Source organism: Nansenia antarctica, assembly GCF_963989245.1.
Source record: "Nansenia antarctica genome assembly, chromosome: 1".
NCBI classification, from domain to species: Eukaryota; Metazoa; Chordata; class Actinopteri; order Argentiniformes; family Microstomatidae; genus Nansenia; species Nansenia antarctica.
Window position 1 is genome coordinate 94,942,332 of NC_137674.1, and position 12,500 is coordinate 94,954,831.

At 41.5% G+C, this 12,500-nt stretch overlaps 1 protein-coding gene across 1 annotated transcript; it reads left to right on the plus strand.

Annotated features, from left to right (window-relative positions):
• Nucleotides 1–1,331: 1,331 nt before the first annotated feature.
• Nucleotides 1,332–3,166, plus strand: LOC308154453 (claudin-1-like; the record flags this gene model as incomplete). The annotated part of the gene is made up of 4 exons (XM_080527613.1): nt 1,332–1,554; nt 1,872–2,036; nt 2,641–2,725; nt 3,001–3,166. 4 exons carry the CDS (start codon nt 1,332–1,334, stop codon nt 3,164–3,166), a joined length of 639 nt encoding a protein of 212 aa, XP_080383739.1.
• Nucleotides 3,167–12,500: the final 9,334 nt, after the last annotated feature.

Sequence of the window (12,500 nt, forward strand, 5' to 3'; positions counted from 1 at the left end):
CTGATGCTGACCATGTGCATCCCTTCATGGCCACAATGTACACATCTTCTAATGGCTACTTCCAGCATGATAATGCACCATGTCTCAAAGCAAAAGTCATCTCAATGAGTTCAGTGTTCTTCAGTGGCCTTCCCAGTCACCAGATCTAAATCCAATAGAACACTTTTGGGATGTGGTAGAACAGGAGATTCACAGCTTGAAAGTGCACCTGAAAAATCTCATTTCATAATGCAATCCTGTCATCATGGACCAGAATCTCAACTGAGTGTTTCCAACATCTTGTGGAATCAATGCCACAAAGACTTGAGGTTGTTTTGAGAGCAAAGGGAGGCCCTACCCATTAATATAGTTCCTAATAAAGTGTTCGGTGAGTGTATATGTACACACATCTTTATGATATATCAATTTAAAGATATCACGATAATCTTCATATGAGATGACCAACATGTATCTCATCTAAACATAACTTGCTTCCTTATTACCCCACAGTTTTGCTTCTCTACGGTGGAATGTAAACCAAAATGTTATGTTTTATATTGTGTCAGTGAAACATCTCTATGTGTTACAACCACATACCCAGCCATCACCTTGTCTCGAGACATCTTAAGACACATTTGTCAGTTAATTAAGACATCTTAAGACATCTCAAGACAAGGTGATGGCTGGGTATGCAATTATATTATAAACACGAGAAGTTGCCAACTTGAGGAGAAGGTGTCATCAGATCTACTGTAATTGTTGTAATGTCTTATCTTCAGTAAATAGCATTTTAGGAATGAGGCAATTCTGGAAAGTTTGTTCAATTACTTCTATCATGCAGGCCTACATCATAAATTAATTCAAAATCCGCCCCCCCAAAAATAAAATAAAAAAATCATAGAAGTTAATCATTATGTGGCACTGTAGGCAGGCCATTTAACGGTTCTATAAAATCTCACCGATCTCTCCACAAAGTAAAAAAATGTGACTCAAGACTATTTTTGTCTTGTGATGCGTGGGAGGTTATTCTAATCAGTAATGTCAGACGCTTCATGTTGCCTCCTCGACACCTACTTGTAGATGCACTTTGTAACCACCAGCAGGCACCAATGAGCTATCACAGTCAGGCTTTAAATACAGGCAAGATCTTGGTGGACAAGCACAGTAAAACTAACGGTCAAGGCAACAGCAAGAATATCCCACTTAAGTAGGGAAAACATTATCAGCCATTTGATCAAGAGGATATTAAGAACATTAATGCCGTTTTTTCAATAGTTTTTTTTTATTTGTATTTTTTTGTATTAGTATTTTAATCAGAAGTGTTACAGTAGCCTACTAGTCACTAGAATACCATGGCAAGCACTGCAGTTCAACTTCTTGGTTATGCACTTGCTCTGGTCGGTCTCGCTGCTTCAATTGCCTCTACTTGTATGGTAGAGTGGAAACGGTACGCCAACAAGGAGGCCACCTCGGTAACCACGCGGCAAACGTACGAGGGGCTGTGGATGACATGCACAGTCGACGCCAGCGGATCAATGAATTGCGACCTGTACCATTCTCTCTTTCACCTATCAAGTAAGTTGAGCATCTCTGTCACCTAGGCCATACAGGTGTGCAGTCAGTGTCAATGCGTCATCCTCATCTTGAAAGGTAGCAGGCTATTGCAGATATAATGGGACATGTTAACCATGTTACATGTAATGGGATCAACCTCCTATTACACTGAAATGTTTTTTGAATTTCCCAAATATCCAGTTTATTAACATAACAGAATCAGGACTTTTGATTCTGTACCCAGTAGGCTTATGTACAGTACAGTGTCTGTGGTTGCTTGTGAGTGAGTATTGAGAGCTTGGATTGACCTTGAGTGTCCTTTCTTTCCATGTGTATAGCTGAAGTGCAGGTGACACGGGCGGTGATGTTGCTCAGCATCCTACTCTCAGCCTTTGGGGCGTTAGTGTCCACAGTGGGGATGAAGTGCACCAGGTGCCTGGACGGGAACAGGGGGGTAAAGGGCAAAGCAGCCATGACTGGAGGAGTCTTCTTTCTACTTGCAGGTACAGTACATAGGCCATTGTGTGTTGTTCTGGTGTCTGTGTTATTATAATACTGTATGCATATTGCATGTTTTGTTTTCGTATACTTTCATAATGAAACGTCATAATGAAACTCCTTATGTTTTCTCAAATAACAGAACACATCTCTGAGGCACTGTAGTTGATCATGAAATACTGTACTATATGTTGATGAAATGTACAATTGTTCTGATGTTGTACTCTTTAACTGCGACACTTTAAATGAATGTGCAATAACACTATGTGCAATATGACAACCCTAGGGTACATAAGGTTCAGAGAATAGGAAATGTTAGAATAGGTATAGCATAGCATAGAGTACAGCACAGTGTTTTATTTGTATAGTATAGTATAGTGGATAGTGTACATAGCCTTTATTTATGTAAACCAGCTCTTTTCCCTTCTTGTTTTTCGTTTTTTTTTTCCTAGCACCAGGGGAGCCCCCCCTCCCAAATTTCGTTGTTTGGTACCTGTACTATATCAATGACAATAAAGACCATTCATTCATTCATTCATTCATTCATTCATTCATTCATTCATTCATTCATTCATTCATTCATTCATTCATTCATTTACCTTACTGTAGGTCTTTTGGCCTTATCCGTAACCTCCTGGTATGCTAGCAGAATCTTCCAGTCATTCTATGGGACCCACACCCCTCAATCCCACAGGTATATCATGCTATGGTTTATATCATCTGAATCCATCTATATCGGTAGGCTATGGTGAGCTGTTGCATTGATGATGGGATTGCAGTGTTTAGTGACCTAAGCAAAGCAACTCGATACACTTCCAGTGCATTAATGCTATCTATAGCCTACCAATTGTATATCGGAGAATTTGAATTCCACATTTTAGTTCCATTCTTATACTTTACAATATGTGTTTTGCTGTCAAGCTGCTTGACTGATGCTGATGTGCCTGGCTTTCTTTTTTGCCCCCGCAGGTATGAGTTTGGTAATGCAATGTTTGTCAGCTGGGGCGGGGCTTTCCTCTCTCTGGTGGGCGGAGCTCTCCTGTGCTGCAGTAGGTGTCCTGGGACAGGGGAGAGGTCACCCATCACTTACCCCAAAATCTCCCACGTGGCCAGCCCAGGCACAGACTATGTCTAAGGAACCGGAGGAGCTATTACTACTACTACTACTACTACTACTACTACTACTACTACTACTACTACTACTACTACTACTACTACTACTACTACTACTACTACTACTACTACTACTACTACTACTACTACTACTACTACTACTACTACTACTACTACTACTACTACTACTACTACTACTACTACTACTACTACTACTACTACTACTACTACTACTACTACTACTACTACTACTACTACTACTACTACTACTACTACTACTACTACTACTACTACTACTACTACTACTACTACTACTACTACTACTACTACTACTACTACTACTACTACTACTACTACTACTACTACTACTACTACTACTACTACTACTACTACTACTACTACTACTACTACTACTACTACTACTACTACTACTACTACTACTACTACTACTACTACTACTACTACTACTACTACTACTACTACTACTACTACTACTACTACTACTACTACTACTACTACTACTACTACTGCTGTACGGTACATACAGTACATGGTGGATCACTGCAGAATCCAAGCAGAGCTGTAAATGCTACTGGACTGTTTATGACCAGCTTATGTACATACATACAGTATGTTATCATTGCGAGAATTGATGTTTGAGATATATGTATATGTGCTCTGTGAAAATATGTTTTAAGATGGGTAAACAAAAGGTTTTCTCCTGCCATACATGAGTTTTCACTGCAGGTGTCTCCTGTTATGGACTCTGCCTGACTATTTGATTGCACTGCTCCACAGATTAGGATCCTATGTTATGTTTACTGTAATTCACTGTTCCTCTGTTCAATTAGTGAATTGAACAGAGGTACAGTGAATTATACTAACAGTGCAATACTGTGGCTGATGTTTTGTTAACTCCTCGTCCTGTGATGCTAACCCTATCTAGAATACGGTTAGCGTCAACATTACAAATGTACTGTGTACTGTACTGTGTCTAACCCTAAAGTCAGTTAGATTATGACTCTTTGATCTTATTAATATCATATTTGTTTGATCATGTATATTTACATACATGGTTGACATACAGACTACATTGCCAGACTTTTTCATTTGTGATTTTGATACTGTATGTGTTCTGATGTTTTAATTCTACCATATGCTGTCAAACCTCAACTGGAACATTCCCTCTACAACTGCTATTAACCTGTTTTCATGTTTTATGATATTTAGCTGTTTTATTATGGGTCAATGGTCAATGGTTTGTGTTATTTAAAAGAAAAAAAGACAAAAACAAAATAATGCATAATGAGTATTTTATACAACATTTGAATAGTGTTCCATTCATTGTAAAACTATTTTTGATCGAAGAATTTCTTTTTCTGAATCTACAGCCATGAACTTGCTATAGTTTAAGAAAATCGTACTTTTATGTTTTCTTTTTCCATAGGACCTTTTCTTTCTTTTTGTTACTACACCATTTTCTCATTGACATGGTTTAACAATGGTGAAGTGTCCCTTTAACCAAATAAATACAAATACTTCTGTTATCACAAATGGAATACAATAATCAGGTAAGATTGATTTCTGAAATACTGTAACAGACACAAACTGGGAGGGACAAATCAGCAGAGGTCTATATTATTTCTCCCCAGACCCAGGATCTCATACACACTACATGAGCAATGCTAAGATCATTCTTTAGTGTAGTTGGTTCAGCAAAAACTATGGCTTAGACCTGTACTAGTTGTCTCTTTCTTAGTAGAAGACATAAGCAACAGGCTAAACCTACGTAGTTTTCCCTATGCTATGATGGCATATGCATGAGAGCCGTTTTTCTGCCTAACTTGCTGAAAGACTGTTGTTGCTCTCTTAAAGATACACTATATGGACAAACGTATTGGGACACCTGAACATCACACCCATATGTGCTTGTTGAACTTCTCATTCCAAAACCAAGAGCATTAATATGGAGATGGTCCCACTTTTTCTGCTATAACAGCTTCCTCTCTTCTGGGAAGACTTTCTACTCGATTTTAGAATATGGTCGGAGGGATTTTCTCCCATTCAGCCATAAGAGCATGAATTACGTCGGACACTGATGTTGGGCGAGAAGGACTGGCTAGCAGTCTGTGTTCCAATTCATCCCAAAGGTGTTCGATGGGGTTGAGGTCAGAGCTCTGTGTGCAGGCCAGTCAAGTTCTCCCAGACCAAATTCGGCAAACCATGTCATTATGAACCTCACTTTGTGTATGGGGGCATTGTCATGCTGAAACTGGAAAGGGCCTTCCCCAAACTGTTGCCACAAAGTTAGAAGCATACAATTCTCTAGAATCACCGTGTATGCTGTAGCATTAAGATTTCCCTTCACTGGAAATAAGGGGCCTAGCCCAAACCATGAAAACAGCCCTAGACGACAATTGTTTCCACATACTTTCGTCCATATAGTGTAGTTCTACATGCCTCATAGTGAGATTTGTAACATACAGTATACGCTAATTACTGTAAACCGGCATGTTATTTAATACTGATAATAAAAAGGGAAAATTATTATTTTATCGAATGGTATTTACAATTCATCTTTGGTCAATGACATAGGTGAGGTGAGGAGGGTGTTGTTGCTAAAGGTGTGTCTGTGTGTGATGCATGTGTGTGAAAAATGCAGCGTTTGGTTATGGACTGGGCGAACACTCTTTGTTGCTGTGATGTGTTTCCACTCAGCTCTGACTGTGCTGTGGCAGGGTCAAGGGTCAAGGTGAGCACCCCACTGAGGCTCCAGTGAGGCCATGTCTGCTGTATAATTCTGTGAGATCAAAAGGAAAGAGACAAGGGAGTGGAGCTGATATGAACCTCCCCCAGTAGACCCTCTCCATAAATCAATGTAGAAGATATGAGACCAGACCAACATCATCCTCTCTCTTCTATTTCTGTAGAAGGAACTCTAACAAATTATGACAGTAGAGTAATACTTTTAACAAATTATGTTAGAGTGCATCAGTCATCTGACAGTCTGAGGGTTTTTTGTTTGTGGCAAGGACACATTTAGCTAAAGAGGAAGCACATGTGTCATAGTCATCATGTTGTGCTATTTTATTTATTTGGATGAGCTATTGATAAGCAATAACAGTCTATTTATTGTGCTACAATATTTGATGTGGAAAAGTAGGCTGGGCTAACCCAATTTGGTCATAATCGCAGCCATTCAAAGAGGTTGAATATAGGGGTACAGATTCTAATATTTAGGAAAAAGGGTTGAATATATAGATAGATAGATAGATAGACAGACAGACAAACAGACAGACAGACAGACAGATAGATAGATAGATAGATAGATAGATAGATACTGATAGATACTGACACATACTGACACATCCCACAATGGCAGCATCATCTGAGAACTTCTGCAGATGACAAGTATCTGTGGTGCCTGAAGTCCGAGTTATAGAGGGTGAAGAGGAAGGGAGCCAGGGGGGCGCCAGTGCTGCTCACCACCCAGTCCGACACACATCCTGCAGCCGTACAAACTGTGGCCTGTTGGTCAGGTAGTTCGGAATCCAGGAAACAATGCAGGGAGTCCACCTGCATCCTCAGCAGCTTATCCACAAGTAGTACGGGCTGTATGGTGTTAAATACACTGAAGAAGACAAAGACCCATCAAAGAGAAGTCAAGGACCCATGACCCCGTCCTATACATGTCTGTGTGTTGCCTTTGGCATTGATTTCCACTGACAGAAGCTTTTCAGATTCAACAGGTCATGGGAAGGGTTATTCATAATGTTGAGCATGTACAGTATGTACAGTATGTCACCCAGTTTCTCAACCTAATGACCTCCCAGGTCTAATGAGCCAGATGAGAGAGTAGAATGGCATCTTTACACTAGTGCATTAGGCCAGTAGAAAGCACCTGAACATACACGTATCATTGTTGGTCTCTAAATCCTGCACTGTTACAATGTTGAGTTTGGCATTGAAATCGTTGATTGTGGTAGATTCTCATTAGTAATTTCCCATATTATTACCATACTTCATACTTGTGATCTTTCCTTCAGTAAGTGAGGATATCCTGTTGAAATGTTCTTCCTAGTATAGCTTAGCTATCTCTGCTGCCTGGCCAGGTCAAGCTCTCACTGGCACCTGCTACATAACATACTATTATGACCACACTAGGCTGGTTACGCTGGAATGGAGCTTCTAATTAAGTATTACAGTTAAACCTGGTTATATCAGCCTGCCACGATTCATCCTTTGGTGGGCCACTCCTGGACGAAACCAGGAGTTTCCGAGAAAGAAATTCCAAAGAAGTGGGAGGTGGGCTTTACAGTCTTGCCTAGTAACATAACAAACAGCAGCGAGGCTGGGAAATGGCAATTTACCCACAATCATTGCTAACCCATAATCAGGCAGTCTTCTCTCAGGGGGCTCATTGTAACATCCCCCCAGCCGCCACCTCTAACACCTTACGGGACTGACTGCACTCCCACCGCCCATTCCCATAAACCCAGAATAAGTGAAAGAGAAACAACAATGATGTCATAAAGGAGGCACAGATGAATGTGTATGTGGGGTTTCAAAACTGTCCATGACTCTGAGAGAGATTCCATACAGTCCACTCAGTTCCATTTACTGTAAGTGAAAAGGGCTAGTGTATCTTCTAGGGGTCTTTGTTAATAATGTTATTAACCTAATATTGTCTTTTTTGATCAAAATACTATCAACAAGCCTACTCAGTTGCCATAGACTGTCAGTGTCCTAAACAAGCATCTTGTCTTTTTTTTTTTTTTACTGGCTGCTCGAGTTCACAAGTTCATGTTGGAAAGAGTGATTCAGATTTAATAGGTGTTGCTGCCAACTAGTCCCAACTAGTACATTTAAAACCAAACACACTGCAGAGGGGGTGAACATTCTGATAGGACACATTAATTTACATTACGTATGAGTTGGCTCTAAAGCGTTAGGATGAGTTATTTACACACTCACTAAAGATGAACAACATCAGGCTGCAAAGCAAAGCCTGAAGAGAAGTGTGTATATATCAGCCACGTGTGGGGGGTCATTGGTAAAGTGAGATACAATCAGTTGAGCTTCCTTGGGAGTGGGTGGTGGGAGTGCAGTGAACAAAACCTCTCTGAAAGCCCATTATAAATCTTTGCCCATGTTCTAAATATTGTTTCAGCCCCTGATCTCAGAGAAGTTGCAGACTTTTGTAACCTATCCAAGCCATGGCTGGTTATGATACAATTATTTATCACTTATCTCAACTGCAAAGTGTATACAATGGTTGGCTTTTTAAACCTGATAGGCTCCTTGCCTTTTACATTTTAAAGCATTGAGTGCCCTCTGCTGGTGGAATAACAGCAGGCATTCCTTACATCAGCAACAGTTGGGAAAGAAAGTTATGGAATAGGTTGTTTACCAGTGATGAAGAGGAGGGTAAACCCAAGTAAACTATGTTTACCCCACCTTTCTATTTTGGTGAATAGGGTTTAGCTTTAGCTTAGGGCTAGGTCATTTGCAGTTTACCCACCTATTCAATCCATGGTTTTCAGGGTTTACTCACCTGTACATCCCTGCTATTTACAGTCTATGGGAAAAGGTCAGATATAGTTGTATCCATGGGCTTGCTAATCAGTCATAGAACATATTAACACCTGACAGGTCACCATAGAATGGTTTTATGACCTAAAGGCTATGGCAGGCAGTGGTGGGATTGCTTATGTCACAATCTCTATGGTTTCTATAATTATATGGATAATGAAACCATGCAGTTGTATTCGCTATTATTATTATTTTTAATGTCTGGCTTTGATTGATAAATTGATTGGAGAAATATGTATACAGCAGTACTATATAATTTATTTACCTAAGAGTGATATTAACCCTCCGGTTGTGTTCATGTTTGCCCCCCCATCCTTGGTGTTTCCGGTCTAATTAGACCGGTCTGATTAACTGCTTCATATCTCCAAAACGACATGGTCAAATTTGCTAAATTTGGTACCTGGTGAAAGCTGAGACCTGTGAGATGTTAAAAAATGAACATAGATATGACCAAATTACTGTAATGTGACTAAATACACAGTAGAAATTGGATATTTCATTTCCGTTTTTGAGAATTTCAAATAAGAAGGCCAGTTACACCCTGAAACTCTATATATCTCTGCCAAACAACACATTGGATCAGTTCTTCAACATCTCAACATATACTGTGCAAAATTTGATGAGACATAAACAATGTAGACTATTGTTTAACCTGAATAACTGGATGGGCATATAAGCACGGGAAAGAGAAGGGTTCTGTGCTGTTTTCTCGGAGGACATTTGAGGAAAAAAATAATAGTATTTCAAGAGAACGTCCAACTCCTGAACTTGCCATCACAAAAAACAACGAAGAGTTTCGTTCGTCACTTTCAAGCTAGTAGCACATAATGAAAAACATGGCTAGCTGGCTGCCCAGAGGTTAGAAAACGGTTTTGTTGGCGATGTCTCCTTTATTCTACTGAACACACAGTCTGGACCACGACAGGCTATGGCGATTTAAACAACCTCCAAACTACCACTATGCATGAGCGTGCATCTTCCCACATACTTTGTCTGGTAAAACTGCAGACATTTGGCAACACACGGAATGACAAAGTCATCATGGGATTTACTAGGAAGGATCGTAGGATGGACTTTGCCTACAAATAAGGTAGGACGTTGTGCTATTTTTTGTACTGTATAGCCTCTCTGGTTGGGTTTGGTGGCCTCAATTTGGTGTTTCATTTGAGTATTCAATATTGAGGTAGTATGACCAGTGCAAAAGGTCACCGCTCGCCACTGTATTATAATAGTAGGGTGTTAGGTACCAATTTTAAAGATTGCTTCTGCTGGTACAATTGATATACATTGTTCTAGAGCATACTCTCAGGAGCACAGAGCACTTTGTTTTATGATGATAGGACATACGGTTGCTGAGATACAACCCATTTTGTGAACCAAGACAGGTCAAAAAGGTCGCGCACCTAACAATGGACACCTGTCTTCCGGAATGGCACCAAATGGACCTTTTTATCACTATATTTTACATACTTTACTTCATAGCTTAAGATAGGTTGGTCACACTGTAATGACATTTTTAGGGATGATAGAAACTACTATGCATGACATTTACAACAAATAAATATAAAAATATTATGCTAATTTAATGAATAATATGCAAATGTATGTGTTAATTTACGCAAATCGGTGGGAAAATCTTGATTAAAAACCGTTTTAACAGCTCCATTCACCCCAATCACTTAAAATAAAGTGTTAACTTATTATAGTATACTATTATAGTATAATTAACAATGCTCCCTTTGTGTTGATTTTAAGTCATATGTGATTAATTCATAAATAATTGTGATTTAAAATCCATATTATGAAAACTATTTCTATAATAGGCGAATCAGTATTGTGACCATGCATGAGTTATGAAAAGCCCATTTTCATATAGGCTATTTATTTATTTAATAAACAATGAGTTATAATCAAAGATGATATATGATCAAAGGACAGCTATGAATGAATGAATGAATGAATGAATGGATGAATGGACTTTATTGTCATTGCTACAGTACAGGTACCAAACAACGAAATTAAGGAGGGGTGGCTCCCCTGGTGTTAGGAAAGGAAAAAAAAAAACTTTTAGAAAAAAAGAAAAAAAATCACAAGAAGGGAAGGAGCTGGTTTACATAAATAAAGGCTATGTACACTATCCACTGTACTATACTGTACAGACAGACGACTAGGGTTGTCATATTGCACAATAGTATTATTCCACATTTATTTAAAGTGTCGCAGTTTGCAGGCTTGAAATGTACATGTTTGTGCCTCAGCACTACACCTGATTTCTTCAGTCCAGCAGCTGCCATCAATCCGTCCAAACTGTCCAGGGCCCAGAACTTAGGTCTTTGCTGTGTTCAGGGCCTGGACGGCCCTGTGGTAGAAGCTGTTCTTCAGTCTGTTTGTCCTTGCGGCCAGGGTCCTGAACCGCCTTTTCGAGGGCAGCCTGGTAAAGTGTTCGTACCCAGGGTGGGTCGGGTCCCTGGGGATCTTGGAGGCCTTCCTGAGACAGCGTGTGTTGTACAGCTCTTCCAGAGAGGGGAGGGGGGCGCCGGTGATCTTCTGTGCTGTTCTCACGACTCTCTGTAGCGCATTTCTCTCCGCTGTTGTGCAGCTGGAGAACCAGTTGCAGATGCCGTAGGTGAGGATGCTCTCCACTGCGCCGCGGTAGAAGGTCACCAGTATCTCCTGCTTGCTGTGTTCCTTCCTGAGGACTCTCAGGGTGTATAGCCGCTGTTGTGCCCTCTTGATGGTGGCTTTTGTGTTGTCCTTCCAGGTCAGGTCATCCCGCATGTGCATCCCCAGGAATCGGAGGGTTGAGACTCTCTCCACGCTCTCTCCGTCGATGAGCAGGGGCTGGATCTCTGACTTTTTCCTCCTGAAGTCTACGATGATTTCCTGGGTCTTTGACTTGTTCAGCAGCAGGTTGTTAACCTTGCACAGCTTGCTCAGTTGCTCTACCTCATCCCTGTACGCCGCCTCGTCCCCCCCCGAGATGCATCCCACCACGGTGGTGTCGTCTGCAAACTTAACGATGGAGTTGCTGGGGTGGACGGGGGTGAAGTCGTAGGTGTAGAGGTTGTAGAGGATGGGGCTTAGCACGCAGCCCTGGGGTGACCCAGTGCTGAGGCTGAGGGCTGTGGAGGTGTGGGGGCCCACCCGCACCCTCTGGGGGCGGTCGGTCAGGAAGTCCTTGATCCACGCACATATAGAGTGTGATAGACCCAGGTCTAGTAGTTTGGTCACTAGCCTGTCTGGAAGGATGGTGTTGAAGGCGGAGCTGAAGTCCACGAAGAGCAGTCTCGCGTAGCTGTTTCCCCTCTCCAGGTGGGATAGAGTGGCGTGGAGAGTCGTCGCGATGGCGTCCTCTGTGGACCTGTGGGCTCTGTAGGCGAACTGGTATGGATCCAGGTTGGGCGGGAGGCGTGTGAGTATGTGGGCCCGGACTAGTTTCTCGAAGCACTTCATGATGATTGGTGTGAGTGCCACCGGGCGGTAGTCGTTTAGGCAGCTCACCGTGCTTTTATTCGGGACTGGGATGATAGTTGAGGTTTTCAGGCAGGGTGGGATGGTGGCCTGGGACAGGGACTGGTTGAAGATGTTGGTGAAAACCCCGGCCAGCTGGTCGGCGCAGTCCCTCAGCACCCGTCCCAGGAAGCCATCCGGCCCCGAGGCTTTCCTGGGGTCCACCGCCTTCAGTACGCGTCTCACTTCATGCTCTGTGAGGGTGAGGCTGCTGAGAGCTGGAGAGAGTGGTGTTTGTGTTGTGGTTACCTCCG